We start from the raw sequence: 18,232 nt of genomic DNA on the forward strand, positions 1-18,232 counted from the left end.
ACATTATATTATTCAAGAATCAATTTATATCATTCATTCTTAAGTCCAAAAATGTATGTAGCAACTGCGGATTGCCCCTTTAAATACAATGTTTTATATATAAAGTATTTGCCCACTTTTTTTCTCAGCATTACAATTTTAGATTTGACAGTATAGGACCAATGATTTACATCTGGGTTTATATACATCATTGAGTAGCACACATACATTTTGGTCAAATGCAATGACACCCCCACACCACTAGACTTCAACGTTGCAAAAACCTCAGGTAATGCTGCTTTCATCGCAGCTTGAGAATCTTGTTAGCTAGTTTTGTGATGTAGCAAAGATTGTTTATTATATTGACAAGATAGTAAAGTGACCGCTATAACAATGGAAATACATGTCCTCAACGATGGAAGGCGGGCGATGTGAGAGCAGGTGGGACCATTCTAGCCAATGAGAGGGCCGAAACGAGTGTGAACAACAGGCCATAGAGATAGATAGAGGACTCAACTTTGTATGTGCGATTATAGTGTCTGTGACAGCATTGGCAGCGCCTTTGAGGCTATCTACATTTTAAAGTAGTACATTATCTTCTTCTTCATCTGCTGATAGCTACCAACTCATAGGAATCCCCACCTAGTTGACCGCTTTAATGGTAGAAGCCCTCAATATGGCAATGTCCATGCTTGAACGTGTTATATAACGAGTCCTCTATCTATCTCTATGACAACAGACACAACTCCGATATGAAGTCGTTTTTTTTCAAAGTTGCCGAAATGCCACGTCCGTACACCATTGCGAAACTTCTATTTGATAAAATAATCCCCCACATAGCAAATAAAATATAAAAAATTGTATTAACCAAATTCGACACTCAATGACCATACAAACCAATCGTATTTTCGTTGACAGATTTTGGGCTGAGTAAAACCTCTCGCTTCACCTCTTCCTCTCTGGATGTAGTGAATTTGAAGAGTAAAGATGGCGGAGAACAGCGGCACAGATCCCACTGTGGATTCCAACGTTGTTGAAAATGCTGCCTCAGACGGGACCATGATCGTGGTCACGGTAAAAACTCCGAAAGATAAAGAGGAGATCGCGATCTCGGAGGATTCTTCTGTAGCACAGGTATTCGCATTTATTTACACAGTCAGTTATGCAAGTCATGCTGTGGCTAACAAGCATACATCGAAGTTAGCTAGCCAACTTGCTAACTATTACCTAGCTAGTTTACGATGTTAAGTGGGAAGAATTATCCCAATTTCCCGACTAGTAATCTTTCTTTTCACCTTGTCCATTTCCTTAAATCGGTTCCTAATAGTAGTTTGATTCGTGTTTTGCACTGTATAAAGACATTTATAGCAAGCATGAGCTAGCTGACTACGTAACTAGCTAACGTTAGCTCGTGAGCAAGCTAGCCAGCTACGTTTGTCGCTGTCAGGCTCATCTATCTAGCTAATTTTAGCTGCGATCAGGCTAGCTGATAACCGGCTAGCCAACGGAGGCTCCGGCCATTGCGAAAGCCAATTGGGAAACGGGTTGGTATAATTTGTGGAACGTTCCAACAGGAATCTGTTCCAAAAACTTCGTAAAGTACAACGTTGCCAACAAACAACGCATACAGTAGCATGATCAATTTAACTAGCTGCCGAATAGGCATCAACTCACCACGTAGTTTATTCTTAATGTTTGTCCGCCAGAGTGAGGATAGACATTTTTCGGAGTAAATGTGAGTGAAACATTTATTGAAATAGCCCACACCCTACCCGGTATCTTATTCTGCCGATATACAACTTTGTATGCGTTGTTTGTTGGCAACCTTGTTGTGGAACATATTCATGTTGGAACGTTCCACAAATTATACCCACCCTCGGGAAACTGATCGTAATCTTACGGCTAGCGACATGGTTAATGCTGTACTTGGTGACTTCCTAAACCATTAACATTTGACCTCATGGGTCTTATAAAACTAAAAGTGACAGCTAGCAGATTCACATAGTTAGCTAGCTAACGTTAGATTTCGAGATAGCTAAGCCAATATAACTTTTTTTTTAACCAACACAATGATTTGAGTGTGTACCTATCCTCTTTATTCCCATTTGTCTTCACCGGCCACTTCATTCTGTCTCTTGCATACAGTTTAAAGAGGAGATATCCAAAAGGTTTAATGCCAAGCAGGACCAGCTGGTGTTGATTTTTGCTGGCAAAATCTTAAAGGATGGGGACACACTGAACCAACACGGCATCAAGGACGGACTCACTGTTCACCTTGTCATCAAGACTGCGCCCAAGTAAGAAGATTTTCTTGCCCACTATTCTAGTAACACCATTGTGTATGTTAGTGATAGATAATGGGAACATTTAGGTTGATAATGATCTCGCTTTTTCTCCAGGGCCACAGTTGGTGGCACATCCCAGTCCTCTGCATCCAGCTCTGGGACCCCCCAGGCCAACAGCAGCATCAACCCCAGCGCAGTGCCCAATGCCAGCACAACACCAGGCACTGGGCCTACCCCAGCCTCCACACAGCCACCCAACTTACTGAGTTAGTGATCCAGTCCCCACTAAGCCATCTCACAGAAAGACGACCATATTGCCTTACAACTACTCAACATCCACACAACTAGGCATTAACCTATATCCTTCCAGTAATCCACCGCCCCCTTGTGTCTGCATAGGTGGGTTTGGTGACCTATCTAGCCTGTCAGGCATGGGCATGGGCTCAGCCAACTTCATGGAGATGCAGCAGCAGATGCAGAGACAGCTGATGTCCAACCCGGAGATGCTGTCTCAGATCATGGACAACCCTCTGGTGCAGAACATGATGTCCAACCCAGACCTGATGAGGCAGATGATTGTGACCAACCCTCAGATGCAGCAGCTGATGGAGCGCAACCCTGAGATCTCCCACATGCTCAACAACCCTGAACTTATGAGACAGGTCAGGCCTGGTGCTCAGATGGGTCCTTTGCCCGAGGTGTCATAGACTTGGTTTTGGGGAATCATTGTGTGTCTTGTCTTTATTTGAATCCCTCTAAAGAACCGACGCTTGAAGAGCATATTACTCAAACCATTTTGCTTGTTTATGTAGTTAGCTTGCAATGTAGTTTAAATGTAAAAAGGGGTCTATGTAACATTGCAAAGGTACATAGGCCCAAATTCTTAAGCTAGACCGCACCACTCTCAAAATGGTGGGAGGAATGGATGTGAGGAGGCTCATGCGCAGATGCATAATGTTAACTCCCTTCCTCTCTTCAGACCATGGAGTTGGCAAGGAACCCAGCCATGATGCAAGAGATGATGCGTAACCAGGACCGGGCGCTTAGCAACCTGGAGAGCATCCCTGGGGGATACAACGCCCTCCGGAGGATGTACACAGACATCCAGGAGCCTATGTTCAGTGCCGCTAGAGAGCAGGTAGCTATTATTCCTGCGAATACCATATGTAGACAATCGTCTTGAATCAAGTCCGGTTGTGTGACTTAGTCCACTTTTTTTTTTTCATCCATAGTTTGGAAACAATCCCTTCTCTGCTTTGGGGGGCAACTTAGACTCTGGCGTGCAGCCCTCCAGAACAGAGAACAGGGAACCCTTACCAAACCCCTGGGGACCCCCTGGAACAACCCCCTCAGAGAGCAGGGGGACTGGCGCCTCCACGACAACAACCTCCTCCGCTGGCGGGACTGCACCCAGTGCCTCCAACCCCCTGGGCATCAACGCCTCTGGGCTGGGCAATGGTAAGACCACTACCTCAGAAGAAGCACTTTCACCTTTTAGTCAATCTGCAAAACTATATTTCCCCTTACATCTGTATTAACATACCACCCTTGAGTATAACCCTTGTTTTGCTGCTTAGCTGATCCGTGGTCTGTTTCTCTCATGCCACTCCCTATAATCTGTCCAGGTGTGTTCGGTAGCCCTGGCATGCAGAGTCTGATGCAGCAGATCTCTGAGAACCCCCAGCTGATGCAGAACATGCTGTCTGCGCCCTACATGCGCAGTATGATGCAGTCGCTGGCGCAGAACCCTGACCTCGCCTCGCAGGTCTGCACAACTTTATCCCTCTCTGCAGTAGGATTCATAAGTCCTGAATCCTACTGATAAGATGAATATTCTAGGCTATTTTGTGTGACGAGTAGAATAATTGCTTAATCCTTTACTATTTTCCTCAGGCAATGCTGAACAACCCCCTTTTTGCCGGAAACCCCCAGTTACAGGAACAGTTGAGACATCAGATGCCGGTCTTTCTCCAACAGGTCAGATTTCTGTCTCCAGTTATGCACTCTAGTTCCACATAGTGACACACAAAAAAAAAAAAAGACGACAGAGTGTTATGGAAGGCATTGAGTTTCTGACTGTGACTAAATGGAACATCATTTGGATTGACCAACTAGATGGTTATTTTACAGATGCAGAATCCTGAGTCACTGTCCGTGATGACTAACCCCCGGGCCATGCAGGCTCTCATGCAGATTCAGCAGGGCCTGCAGACCCTACAGACGGAAGCCCCCGGGCTCATGCCCAGGTACTGTACCAACTGTTATCCAGTAGATGTTTACTGGAGAAACCCGTGCATTATACATTTGATTTTCTTGATGATGCCACTTAAACTATGGTTCTTCTCCTAGTTTGGCTCCTGGTGAGATCCCAGTGATTCCTCCAACCACAGGAGGCAGTGTGGCCCCAGAAAACCTTCCTCCCCCAACACAGGGCTCAAATCCCACCGCTGCCACTAACCCATCCCAGCAACAGCAGCAGCTCATGCAGCAGATGTTACAGATGTTTGCTGGGGGAGGAGGCGTCTCATCGGTATGTCATTGAGCTGTAAACACAATTTCTGACTTTCTACTTGGTAACTATACTTTGCTATTGTCCAGTGGGTTAGCATTAGCTTTGTTAATACTGGCACTGAGACTTGTCTCCTAACAGTCACTCAAATAGGACCCCAGCAACATTTTCAATGCAGGCTCATATAAAAAATGACTTTGGCTATGCTCCCTTTTGCAGACCCAGACCGTAACCCCGGAGGTGCGGTTTCAGCAGCAGCTGGACCAGCTCAGCGCCATGGGCTTCATCAACCGCGAGGCCAACCTGCAGGCCCTCATCGCTACGGGGGGAGACATCAATGCTGCCATTGAGAGACTGCTGGGCTCCCAGCCCTCCTAACTCCCTTAGCCCCCTGAGATTACCAGGAGAGAGGGGTTAGGGGGGGCTAGAGTGGGAGATTACAAATGAACACAGTCCATCACAGTCTGACAAGCCCCTCAGATAGACTCAATTGAATTCCAATTACTATTCATCTCTTTGGCTGATCTGTGAATTGTAGGAAAGAAATGGGGGCAGGAAGTGGGTGTTAAGATTCAAGTTTCTATTGGAGAGACCTCATATCAACCCTGTGGAATGATGACATCGGTGCAAAATGACGCCACCACTGACATGACTACTTCCTCTGACTATGGAAGACTATTTCTGAAATGACTGCCCATTTGCTGGAAATGCATGAGGTTGCCAACTTAACCCATCTTAATGGATTGTGTTTAGCCAGTAACGAGTTGAAATTTGGAGGAATATGAGTGTTGAAATCATAGGTCAGAGGAATCCCTCGTTCTTTCATTTTCATGAGAACCTGCTTGTTTTTACTTAATTTCACTCTATCATGCCTGATTGGCCAGTATTTATTACAGGAGCTGTAGAAGTTACCTTCTCTTTTCTTTACCACTCACCTTCAGTTTACCTTCTGCTTTAAGAATTTCTTGACATTTTGGTGTGTTCCTTCAAAACTGATACAGGCTGTTCGATTCTCTGTTTGAGCACTATAGCGCCCCTGGTTCAGCTGTTTGCTTACACTTTCAGCTTTTTTGGAACAGATCATTTTCAGATTGGAAAGTCAAGCAAGGTAGCTTGGTGAGCTCTGTAGTCAATGCTACATTGAGTCAATTAATGCTATTGAGTGTAAATTATTCAACAGTTTAGGCTCTGATTATGGGTTAAGTGATCAGACCTCAATGTTTTTAATCTGAGCAATGATAAAAATGCATACACCTTTGACGTTAACCATTTTGTGTATTTTCATACAAGCAGTGTTGTAATGCCAGATAAAAATGTATGTATTGGTTTCAGCAATATATTCCAAAATAATTGGTTGAATCTAGAATGACAAAGTGTACTAATGGCATAGAGAATTGTTTTTCTTAAACCCATACATATTAGTTGCAGTACCTACAGTTAAAGAAAATCTGTTCAGCTCTGCCTTTTTCTTGGAGTCCCTTCACTCTGTTATCTATTCTAATAATACCTTTCAAGAAATGTGATCGAGTGTGTGGTGGTGATTCATTTAGTTCAAAAGCATGGTCTACACCAGTAGTCTTCACTCCTGATCCTGGAGGGATGTACCCTATGTCCTATGCTGAATTCAGATTATCATACCTTCTCAAAATGCACACTTGTTCACCACACCTCAGATTTAAAAGCACTGGACTGGACTGCAGTGAGAAATGTGGTGGAAACTCCATTTAGCCCAAGCTTACGCCAATCCGCACCCTTTTGGCAAAGTAAAATTGGAATTGAGTGCAAGCCCAGCACAAACACATCTGATTCAGCTTTTCATGATCTTGATGAGTAGTTAGTGTTGTAGACTTAGCCTGTTCACACTGACTGCAACCCTCTAGGACCAGGTGTGATTAACACTATTCTACATTGTCTATATTATGAAATTACATGAACTTGATATGGATGATTTGTTCAACTTGTACGGGAATTGTTGTGTGTAGTCTGAGAGGTGGGAAAGTTAGTGGTGACCATGCATATTTGGTAGCTCATTAAAGGACCAAGCTTGAAAATATAAATTGTGAACTGTAATAAACATTGAAGTATCTTAATGGCAATTAAGCTGTTTTAACATTCACCAGAGTGGAGCTTGGATTCGTTTATGTTCCTCCATGATGACCAAATGAATAATAAGCATGGATATCTTAGATCTTCAATTTATGATCATTTCATATAACTTTGAAGATCCTGGTCTAAAATGGTGGCTAAAGGAAAGCTGTGTAAGTTATAAACAAATGACTGGGGCTAGTTCAGTCTCATCAATTATGCTTGGGCTGTGAAGTTGAAAGCAATGCAAGTGTTAGACTCATCCAGCCTCTCTGCAAAGAGATTACTCGGGGCAGCTGTTAAGAATTTTTAACTGGTTGGAATACCATGTCTGAAAATATGATGGGGATATATGGCATTTTGTGCCCTTGATATACCATCTTGTGCCTTTTGATAACGGCAATTAGCCACAGTCAGGATACTGCCGTTAACTCTGTTCTTCTAATACAGATTCCCCCCAGTCCCCTTACTCAGACAAGTGTTTAACATCTCAGGAGCAACATGAAAAGGATATCAATTCTATAATTGGGGCAGATCTGAGCTGAATAGGTGCACTTTGAATATATTATTCCAGTGACCGGTTTCAATTGTCTGGAACGCACCCACTGCCATTCCCATAATGCATTACGATTTGTATCAGGAAGTTGAAGGAGTCAGCTGACTGGATTGTGTTTGCGTTGTTGTTGAATAAGTCACTGAACTGGATGATAAAATACACTTCATAATTTCGCCTAAATTAATTGAGTTGCTGCAAAGTATTGCTCACTCTAACCATGTTACGGCCAAAAGCATTGACGCAAGTTCTCAGCCAGGCAAATACAAGCGGAGTACAAAGCACACTGTAAGTACTGAGTGGTAGAGGCACGTGAATATAGCGTTATTTTCTTTTAACTAGCTAAATCGGTAAATTATTTGTTCTTAAGATGACTTATAACGACAGCTACCTACATGTAGGTAAGTCTTAGCTAACACTCTCCCTGGCTAACTTATTTACATGTTCTCCCCGCAGATTGTTAAATAATGAAGGGTCTCTTTTGGCTTACTCTGGCTATGGGGACACTGACGCTCGAGTGACCGCTGCCATCGCAAGCAACATCTGGTCGGCCTATGACAAGAATGGGCATCAAGCTTTTAACGAAGATAAACTGAAATTCATTCTGATGGATTGCATGGTTAGTTTGAACTATATGGCCTAGTTACTATGCATGAACCAAATGTTTGTTACGTCATTCTGCCTTGCGTTGGTTATCCATTGAGTATCACAGTCAGAGGCTCCAGAGAAATGATGTTGTATGCCCTATAACGTTAGTTAAATAGTGGTAGAAAAGGATGACCTTCTCTTATCTTTGCAGGAAGGCAGGGTGGCCATCACACGGGTAGCTAACCTACTGCTGTGCATGTATGCCAAAGAGACGGTGGGCTTTGGAATGCTTAAAGCCAAGGTGAGGAAGAATACTTTGAGTGTGGATGACATTGGTTTGCAAATTGTGTTGTATTTGAAATGACAAATCACCAATGACTAATTCCTGAAGAGAACAAGCATGTATGTAATTTAAAGAGCCATAAGCTCAAACCATGTCTGCATACCATACTAAGCATATTTCTCCTGTCTGCATGGTATTTTTAGGCTGAAGCGCTGGTACTGTACCTGGAGGAACCTTTAACCCAAGTTGCTGCATCATAGGGGAAGTCTGGCTGGATTGTTGTCTTCAATTTTGTCTCCCGTGATAATACATGAACACTTGTTGCTTATGTGAATGCTTCACCTGGTCTTCATGAACCACCTGGTCTGTGTATGAATGAACTGAGTATTTGTCTTCTGATTACTGTATTTATACTCCGTATGCTCTAACTTAATGCTTGAGTTTAGTAATTTGGCTGTTTGTAGCATGCAGTTCAAATGTCAAGTTCACACACTATGTAAATCTTCAATGAACTTCATTGCCTGTAAGAGGACTCCTTTCCCAACTGCTGAAAATGCTGACACATTAACTTTAAGGCATTCACTGTTTACCCTAGTCAGAATATTACATTTGTCTGTTGTTGCCACGCAATAACATTTATGATATCCTTTTGTAACAGGCTATCCATAAACTCAGTTTTTTTCAATGAAAAATCAATACGTGTTTGTCTTCAAAGATATGAAATACATAAAACCATTTATTTGATTCATACATTAGATTTTTAGTTACGGGGTACCAAGGAGTTTTTTGCAGAACCTAGATTACAGGTTTGCTGAACAGATTGCATTACCTTGTCAGTTGTTTGACAGTATTGTTCTTACTGATATATTTGTGTTTGACAATTCAGACCTTTATCAACACTGTTTCTTGGTCCCTTTTACTGTTGCTTTGTGTTCCTGGTTTGAGATTAACAGAACCAGGGGTTTATTCATTAGTTGCATACCGTAGCAAAACGTTTTGCAATGGAAACAGTTTTGCAACAAATTAGGTTCTATTTGACAGGTAAGTCCCTCCCTGTTTCGTTTTGGTTCGTAGTGAATACACCTTACAGGAAGCAATGATTGTCTCTCGCCATGTAAAAGGGATAGGGAAACAGTCATTTCCTGAAGACAATCATTTGGTTTGTCCAGCAGGTGGCATGTAGCTATTTTTTTTCTTCATAGAGTTGCTCATGTGGTTGTCCTACCTGTTCAACCTGCCATAGACTTACACCAAGCCACTCCCCCAACCCCCATCATTCCTCAGCAGAACTACCTGATGACACAGCGGAGCAAGTTCCTTGTAAACAATCTAGGTTTCTATTAAACGTAGAGGGGGACAAGTGACTTGCAAAGTGTTTGTGCGGCTCTTTTAAATCTGAAGATTAGGGTGAGTGGCTTCTGGGCCAGTGTCATCTTTCCTTTCTCCCCTCACACTTTGAGAGCTGGACCACTGAAGGTGTACCTCATGGGTTCAGATGAGGCCTACAACTTTGTCTTTAAGGGTGAGTCCTTGTTCTTTCACATTTAACAGATTGATGTCCTACATTTACATAATGTAGCAGACACTCTTATTCAGTAGTGATTGCATTCATTTTCAGACTTTTTTGCTTACTGGTTTTTTATGGGAATTGAAATCACAACCCTGGTGTTGCAAGTGCCATGCTCTACTAACTGAGCCACAATGATGATATAGTGTATATGTCAACAGAGTGACGACAACCTACTTTTTCTGTAGTTAGAGCTAGTGCAGTGTTGCTCAGTACAGACAAACATTGGATTCTGTCACTTGGTGTGTGTATGCTAAGGCTAGAAGCTAAGTGTCAGCACAGTATCAAAAGCACAAAGTAGATTGTTAGTAACACTTCTATCACACAGATAGGATGCAGGTCACTCCCACCTGTGTTGAAATTACAGAAAAAGTCTTGGGTGTGTCCTGAAACAGGACACCCCCTGTTTCAGAAGCAAGTTGCCTTGCATAGTGCATACACTCAAGAAATATTGCCAATTATGTTTACGCCAGTCCTATAGTACAGGGCGTCTGAGTAGGAGTACTGATCTAGGATCAGTTTAGCATGTTAGGTCATGATGAATATGACTATGAACAGATCCTAGATCAGCACTCCCACTCTGAGACGCTTTGTGGATACGAGCCCAGGTCTAGGAGTTTTATCCAGTACTTTTAAGAATGCATCTAACCTTGAGGTTCATTAATAAGCTACTGTTGGTATTTTACAAGTCAAGACAGTGCTACTTCAATAATGTTGCTATTTCTATGAACTTGAATGCTATTTCTCTATGTAACTGAATACATTCTCGACCTCCAACTGTTATTGTGGTGAGTTTCAATATCATTCCATGAAAACACACATTCCTGAATATTTGATCCTATCACTCTTTCCATTATGTCTATAGTCACACCAGAGAAGCATGTGTACTGTTTCACTACATGACCTACTAAGTCCTATATGCTACAGGCATGGTAGAGGAGGTGATGTTGTGCATGATGAGGTGAAATGATTTGTCGATTAGGGAAACAAGAAAACCCAGTTAGTTGGGCCAGGGGATGTTGATGAAGTCAAATTTTGTGTTTTCACTGATCCACATGGAAGTTTCTGCCATTCATTCTGGAACGAAGGACTAGGCCTAATTCTACTGTAGCTTTATTTTTTAAACCATCCAGACATCATGAAGTAAAATTTAAATGGTTCCCTGCTTTGATTGTCTAAAAGTAAATGCAGCTTTTATATGTAAATAAGTTGAGGGAACTGCTCAGTCAGAAATCAATTCAAGTAAATCTGAATTATTATTAAATGAGGAGTTTTTCCCGCAACTTACTTAATACCCTTTTGCCTCAGAACAAAGTCAAATCAGGCCAGTAGAGTGCTTCAAGGCCTCTTATCCTATTTGCCATGGAAACCAGGGATATTGTTTGCGTAAGAGGTTACTGAGTATGGGAGGGGAAATGGCAACATTTTCATCTCACCTAATAAAAACCAAAAGCAGAACAATGATCTGCCAATGGAGTGAACAATTACCCAAAACAAACCAAAGTAGAACATCTCGTAAACATTCTTTCCTGCTGCCTGTTTTACACCTCAGGTTAAATCTAAACTGGGTTTGGAGACCAGAAACTGGATAGCTGCTTCAGAATGTAGGTCTGGGAACATGAACAGGCATGATCCCAACATTTTTGCTTTTGACAAATATCTTATTGCCTGTTAAAAGCTCTGTAGCATAAATCAGCATGCAGGGAAGATAATCAACACTTGCAAATCTTATCCCCACTAGTGGTTTGGAGGGCAATAAATAGAATATGTATTAGGTGACCGTACTGAATAAACATGTCACTCTTTTTTTTTACCTTCTGCACACTGCCGTTTATCACGTTCTTGGTTTCCTGGGTACTTTCTCCTTAGATATTTCTTGCTAGTGCGCCATGGAACTTGGATGCCTATCTTGGTTCAGCTCACATTCTCATGGTTGAGATTAAAGCAGGAATTGGTGTTTGGCTCAGCCCAGTCGGCTGTGTTGAAATCATGGTGTCATTGTGACATGTGGTCATATTTTCCTATATGTTTGTCAAGTAGGCCAAGGCTGGCTTTCTGAGTCAGCTGCTCCCACTCTAGAAGCAAACACATGAGTCACTGAAACATACAGGGGGGCTTCATTGTTCCTTGTACCTCTTCTGTTTGGACTCAGTATTGCTCACAGCAAGATAGAGGGAAGTATCAGTGTAAACTGTACCACCTGATTTTATTAGTTGCTTCCTCTTTTGAACGCCTGTTTCATTACAGGAAATTCCCCATGAGCAATGCAATAAATCTCCCCCTCGCTGGTTCTCCTTTGGTTCTCTTCAACAACTGACCCCTCATCACTGTATATACTACATATCTCTTATCTCTTAACCTACACAGCGTAATAATAACATATTAGCTCCCATTTCCTAGATGATAACACGAACAAGCATGATAATTCATTTTAAAGACACCTGAGCCATGATTTTGATGCTACTTCTCAGATGGTTTGTTCTACATTCCTCACTTAACATAATTATCCCAGTAACTATTTGCACGGGTGTGGTGCTGTTTCTGTCATAGAACACCGTTGTGAAGAGAGTCCTAATGATATAATGGGAATAAGGAGCAGCAGACTAAGACTGAGGGTTTAGGGTAGGGTTAGTGATATTGAGTTGGCTGTTTGAGGACACACCTAGGCCTCACCTAAGAGTTACGCTATGTGCAGGATGTTCAGGGAGCAGCCTTATTGTAGTTATGAGTTGATGTTAATCAATGGGATGACATGAGTGAGATTATAACAGTAAAGAAAGAGATACATTGAAGAATCATTGTTTTTTGTGTGGGAAAAAAACATTACTTACTCTCATTATTGTAATTCCATGTGTTGTGCCCTGAAATGGCACCTCGAGGCTCTACGCCTGATACTATTGTTCGTCTGCACTATGGCAAAATAAAGTGTTAAACGTCTAGGATGAAACACCTAGTCCCCTTCCTAAATAATAGACATACCATTCATTCACATAATAGAGACTCACTTGGGATGTAAAGCAAATATTCAAACATCTTTCTGGTGCACTAGAACTCATGCCCTCCTCTCCCCCTTCTTTCTTCTCCAGTGGTTCTCATAGGTGAGTCCGGCGTTGGCAAGAGCAACCTGCTCTCCCGCTTCACCAAGAACGAGTTCAACCACGACAGCCGCACCACCATCGGGGTGGAGTTCAGCACACGCACAATTCAACTGAAAAGTCTCATCATCAAGGCTCAAATCTGGGACACGGCTGGGCTGGAGCGGTACAGGGCCATCACCTCTGCGTGAGTAATCTGGATGAAACTGTGGCCCCACGTGTACACACACACACACACACACACACACACACACACACACACACAAAGGGACCATTTCTCACTATTGTGTGGGCACCTTGGGTGGTATTATAGGCCCAAACACTCCACTTAGAGAGGCACTGGTTTCACATTTTGCCCAGATAGCCTGGAGGTATAAACAGCAGGTTCACTGTTCCAGTCATTTACTACTTGTGCATTTTGGTCTAAATATCCATTATGGCTGGGCATATTCAATACACATCCAGACACAAACATTTTTCTTCTCTGACTTAAGAAATTCCTGACTTGTTCTTTTGTAAAGACTCTGGAAGGGTTAATGGCATGGAAACACGTTTCAAAACAGTAAAACTGTGTCCATTCAATTTAATGACATGGAAAATCTGAGGATATGCTATACCACTGCAGGATTAGTTCTTCTCTGTCCAGAGTTTAGTAAATACTTTATTGAATAATTCCCTCATGCACATTTCCTTCCCTAGAAACGTCTTTCTGCAATCAAAAACCAAGTCTATTAGAATATTACAATGCTTTTGTCGGTTCAATGTATCGTACTATGGAGGCCTACATGGCATTTCAAGAGAAAAATGGGATATGGATACTCAGAGGCATCACCCATCACATACTTTATAAATATGAATAAAAACATCAGGTTACAGGTAAGGTATTGACTTATTTCACCACCTCTTTCGCTTTCATATTTTCTCCCTAGTTATTATAGAGGAGCTGTCGGAGCGCTACTGGTCTATGACATCACCAAGCATCTGACCTATGAGAGTGTGGAGCGCTGGCTTAAGGAGCTATATGACCATGCAGACCCTCATATCGTAGTCATGCTGGTGGGCAACAAAACTGATCTGGGGTCAGAGCGGTCAGTGCCCACTGAGGATGCCAAGGACTTTGCAGGTACAGCTGCCAAGACTCTGGCACCATGAATATATCCTAGGATAATAACAATGACTCCATTGTAATAAACATAATAAATTGCATAAACTTCAAACTTCAAAATGTTGTTCCCTTATATAGTGAATTGTGGTTTTTGCCTTGCTTATATACTAATATTCACAACAGCCAATAGGCCAATAGCCTTTACTGGTCCAAACTTGTGGCTTGAGCAGTGCTTGACTTGGGAGCTGAGTACCGCCACCTCAAATGTTCTACTGCTTGAGCGCCTGTTCCTCTTATAGAATATTAGCTTAAAGGTATTGTTGAGCTCCTGCACCTACTGTAAATATAAACAGTATCGGCACCCAAAATGAGTACCAGAACCTATTTCAGTCCATGTCAAGCACTGGGCTTGAGTCACTAGTTCACCCCAAATTTGACAAACCTACATTTTGAGAAAATACTCAGTAAACACTACCTCTCTTGCTCTATGCAGAAAAGAATGGCCTATTGTTCCTAGAGACATCAGCCTTGGAGTCCACAAACGTTGAGACTGCATTCCAAAATGTCCTTGGAGGTAATTGACTTTTATATATTTACTGTACCAACCCTATTATTGATTTGTTTGTTTTTAGCTCTCTAGCTAACCTTGTTTTTTGGTGTAATAGTAGTGCAATCAATGCTCAGTAATTCATCAGTTAAACTGAGTGGAAAGTTTGCATTGCAGAACAAAATGCTTGTGCCACGTTTTATTGTTTTATGTATGCAGTTGTGTCACTGGCAGTTTGTGGTCAATGTTTTTTTTGTCACTGTTTGTTGCACCAGAATTCATACTGTATCCCTGTGCCTCTTCCCATCAGAGATTCACAGGAAGGTGAGCAGTAAAGAGGTGACCCGGGGGTCCATTAGTGCCGTGTCTCTGTCCAGCCCCGTCCCCAGAGCTGCAGGCGACCCTGAAGAGAAGAAGCCCTGCTGTAGGAACCTCTGATGGGACAAACCACCCAGTGAGGGGGTGGGGCAAAAAGGGGTGACTGTGGAGCAGTATGGAGCTGCCTGCCCCACCCACCCCCTCACGTGGAGTAAAGCACTCCATCGTCCTCTAGTTAGTGTGCCCAAAGGGTGCAAGCCTGATTGAAAAGAATGATGCTGAGCAAGACCACTCTGATGTGACATAGTTACATGTTGGCAGACAGAATGAGTTTTCCATTCCTAAAGATGATGTAATGTGTATGTACATGGCTGGGGGTCCATTTTTCCCCCCAAAGAATCCAGCAATCATTTGAATATAAAAATATATCAAACAAAAATGTTGTGTAAACTTCTAAGATTCAACGTTGCTTGGAAGGATTATTTTATTTTATTTTTTAAAGGTAGCCAACTGATGTACAGAATATTTGCATTTTTAGTGACTGTGAGGTTGGACAACAGGTGCCAAAACCATGTTTATCACTTTACACAAAGCTTGATTAATTAAATTTGCTGTCACTGTTGTTTGTGCTCTGTTTACTTAAAGTAGAGTTACATGTAATTTTTTATCTTATGTCTAAATTGTTCCAAAACGGCTTATTCTTATTGTGAGGTGATTTTACAACAATACAGGAATATTTTTTTGCACTCAAATGCCAGGTTCAATATTACTTGCCTTATAATTATCACTTTTTACATTTGATTTCCTTCACAATAATAGCCAATTCATCATACACACATTCCATAATACATCTAAAAATGCATATGCCAATAAGTATAATACACAAACAGCAACTGATAGACAAGAACATAATGGAATAGCCTACATTTTCCACCTGTGAGGATCACTTTTGAATATAATGAAGTTATCCTATTAATGATCAGACATTGACCATATTGATCTCATAAGTAGCCCTTGGCTAAACCTATAATAATAATTCATTACATTTCTAAAGTGCTTTTTTCAGACCCAAGGTGAAAAAAATACAATAAATAGGCCGATAGGCCTACATCCAGACACAAAAGTATATATTAATTGCATTTATTTAGCTGCATAAGCATAGCCTACAGTTCAAGTGCTGTGATGTCATTATGATGCTGTGCTAAGGATCCATTAAACCTGAGGCTCATGGTGCTTTCAAGACAACTGGGAACTTTGAAAGAACGTGGTCAAATCCTGACGTCAATGATCTTCAGGTCGGAAAGTCGGAGCTGTAGAAAGAGGTCAGAGTTCCCGACCTGGAATTACGAGTTGGATGACCATTCAAAAAGGTTTTTCCCAGTCAGAACTCTTTTTTTCCCCCTGAGTTTTGTAATTGTATTTATTATGGATCCACATTACAGTGAGGGAAAAAAGTATTTGATCCCCTGATGATTTTGTACATTTGCCCACTGACAAAGAAATGATCAGTCTATAATTTTAATGGTAGGTTTATTTGAACAGTGAGAGACAGAATAACAACAAATAAATCCAGAAAAGGCATGTCAAAAATGTCATAAATTGATTTGCATTTTAATGAGGGAAATAAGTATTTGACCCCCTCTCAATCAGAAAGATTTCTGGCTCCCAGGTGTCTTTTATGCAGGTAACGAGCTGAGAATAGGAGCACATTCTTAAAGGGAGTGCTCCTAATCTCAACTTGTTACCTGTATAAAAGACACCTGTCCACAGAAGCAATCAATCAATCAGATTCCAAACTCTCCACCATGGCCAAGACCAAAGAGCTCTCCAAGGATGTCAGGGACAAGATTGTAGACCTACACAAGGCTGGAATGGGCTACAAGACCATCACCAAGCAGCTTGGTGAGAAGGTGACAACAGTTGGTGCGATTATTCGCAAATGGAAGAAACACAAAAGAACTGTCAATCTCCCTCAGCCTGGGGCTCCATGCAAGATCTCACCTCGTGGAGTTGCAATGATCATGAGAACGGTGAGGAATCAGCTTAGAACTACACGAGAGGATCTTGTCAATGATCTCAAGGCAGCTGGGACCATAGTCACCAAGAAAACAATTGGTAACACACTACGCCGTGAAGGACTGAAATCCTGCAGCACCCGCAAGGTCCCCCTGCTCAAGAAAGCACATATATATGCCCGTCTGAAGTTTGCCAATGAACATCTGAATGATTCAGAGGACAACTGGGTGAAAGTGTTGTGGTCAGATGAGACCAAAATGGAGCTCTTTGGCATCAACTCAACTCGCCGTGTTTGGAGGAGGAGGAATGCTGCCTATGACCCCAAGAACACCATCCCCACCGTCAAACATGGAGGTGGAAACATTATGCTTTGGGGGGTGTTTTTCTGATAAGGGGACAGGACAACTTCACCGCATCAAAGGGACAATGGACGGGGCCATGTACCGTCAAATCTTGGGTGAGAACCTCCTTCCCTCAGCCAGGGCATTGAAAATGGGTCGTGGATGGGTATTCCAGCATGACAATGACCCAAAACACACGGCCAAGGCAACAAAGGAGTGGCTCAAGAAGAAGCACATTAAGGTCTTGGAGTGGCCTAGCCAGTCTCTAGACCTTAATCCCATAGAAAATCTGTGGAGGGAGCTGAAGGTTCGAGTTGCCAAACGTCAGCCTCGAAACATTAATGACTTGGAGAAGACCTGCAAAGAGGAGTGGGACAAAATCACCTCCTGAGAGGTGTGCAAACCTGGTGGCCAACTACAAGAAATGTCTGACCTCTGTGATTGCCAACAAGGGTTTTGCCACCAAGTACTAAGTCATGTTTTGCAGAGGGGTCAAATACTTGTTTCCCTCATTAAAATGCAAGTCAATCTATAACATTTTTGACATGTGTTTTTCTGGATTTTTTTGTTGTTATTCTGTCTCTCACTGTTCAAATAAACCTGCCATTAAAATTATAGACTGATCATTTCTTTGTCAGTGGCCAAATGTACAAAATCAGTAGGGGATCAAATACTTTTTTCCCCTCACTGTAGCTGCTGCCTACTACTGTGGTCCAGCAAAATTAAGATAGTTATACATTCATAACATATTAAGTGTGTGCCCTCAGGCGTCTACTCTACTACCACATATAACACAAAGTCCATGTGTGTATAGTGCGTATGTTATCGTGTTTGTATGCATGTGTCTGTTTGTGATGCTTCACAGTCCCTGTTGTTCCATAAGGTGTATTTATCTGGGTTTTTTAAATCAAATTTTACTGCTGGCCTGGGTTACTTGATGTGGAATAGAGTTCCATGTAGT

At 42.1% G+C, this 18,232-nt stretch overlaps 3 protein-coding genes across 3 annotated transcripts; all 3 read left to right on the top strand.

Annotated features, from left to right (window-relative positions):
• Positions 1-696: 696 nt before the first annotated feature.
• On the top strand, positions 697-6,889 carry LOC115178560 (ubiquilin-4). Its single transcript, XM_029739820.1, has 11 exons — positions 697-1,113; positions 2,125-2,276; positions 2,379-2,530; positions 2,664-2,926; positions 3,244-3,402; positions 3,497-3,722; positions 3,890-4,029; positions 4,158-4,241; positions 4,395-4,510; positions 4,614-4,794; positions 4,993-6,889. Exons 1-11 carry the CDS (start codon positions 967-969, stop codon positions 5,149-5,151), a joined length of 1,779 nt encoding a protein of 592 aa, XP_029595680.1. The 5' UTR covers positions 697-966; the 3' UTR covers positions 5,152-6,889.
• A 589-nt stretch (positions 6,890-7,478) lies between these two features.
• Positions 7,479-8,974, top strand: LOC115178632 (ragulator complex protein LAMTOR2). The gene is made up of 4 exons (XM_029739888.1): positions 7,479-7,699; positions 7,868-8,030; positions 8,211-8,300; positions 8,486-8,974. Exons 1-4 carry the CDS (start codon positions 7,632-7,634, stop codon positions 8,540-8,542), a joined length of 378 nt encoding a protein of 125 aa, XP_029595748.1. The 5' UTR covers positions 7,479-7,631; the 3' UTR covers positions 8,543-8,974.
• A 208-nt stretch (positions 8,975-9,182) lies between these two features.
• Positions 9,183-15,536, top strand: LOC115178621 (ras-related protein Rab-25). The gene is made up of 5 exons (XM_029739877.1): positions 9,183-9,804; positions 12,936-13,131; positions 13,874-14,067; positions 14,543-14,623; positions 14,907-15,536. Exons 1-5 carry the CDS (start codon positions 9,768-9,770, stop codon positions 15,032-15,034), a joined length of 636 nt encoding a protein of 211 aa, XP_029595737.1. The 5' UTR covers positions 9,183-9,767; the 3' UTR covers positions 15,035-15,536.
• The last annotated feature ends 2,696 nt before the right edge of the window (positions 15,537-18,232 follow it).

Source organism: Salmo trutta, chromosome 3 (genome assembly GCF_901001165.1).
Source record: "Salmo trutta chromosome 3, fSalTru1.1, whole genome shotgun sequence".
Lineage (NCBI taxonomy): Eukaryota > Metazoa > Chordata > Actinopteri > Salmoniformes > Salmonidae > Salmo > Salmo trutta.

Bases quoted from the DNA above. Each gene is read 5' to 3' on its own strand.
- LOC115178560 (XM_029739820.1), top strand. From the start codon at position 967: ATGGCGGAGAACAGCGGCACAGATCCCACTGTGGATTCCAACGTTGTT. The intron at 1,114-2,124 runs GTATTCGCATTT...TCTTGCATACAG, and splicing joins AGGATTCTTCTGTAGCACAG to TTTAAAGAGGAGATATCCAA. The intron at 3,403-3,496 runs GTAGCTATTATT...TTTCATCCATAG, and splicing joins TCAGTGCCGCTAGAGAGCAG to TTTGGAAACAATCCCTTCTC.
- LOC115178632 (XM_029739888.1), top strand. From the start codon at position 7,632: ATGTTACGGCCAAAAGCATTGACGCAAGTTCTCAGCCAGGCAAATACA. The intron at 7,700-7,867 runs GTAAGTACTGAG...TTCTCCCCGCAG, and splicing joins AGCGGAGTACAAAGCACACT to ATTGTTAAATAATGAAGGGT. The intron at 8,301-8,485 runs GTGAGGAAGAAT...TGGTATTTTTAG, and splicing joins TTGGAATGCTTAAAGCCAAG to GCTGAAGCGCTGGTACTGTA.
- LOC115178621 (XM_029739877.1), top strand. From the start codon at position 9,768: ATGGGTTCAGATGAGGCCTACAACTTTGTCTTTAAGG. The intron at 9,805-12,935 runs GTGAGTCCTTGT...TTTCTTCTCCAG, and splicing joins CTACAACTTTGTCTTTAAGG to TGGTTCTCATAGGTGAGTCC. The intron at 13,132-13,873 runs GTGAGTAATCTG...TTTTCTCCCTAG, and splicing joins TACAGGGCCATCACCTCTGC to TTATTATAGAGGAGCTGTCG.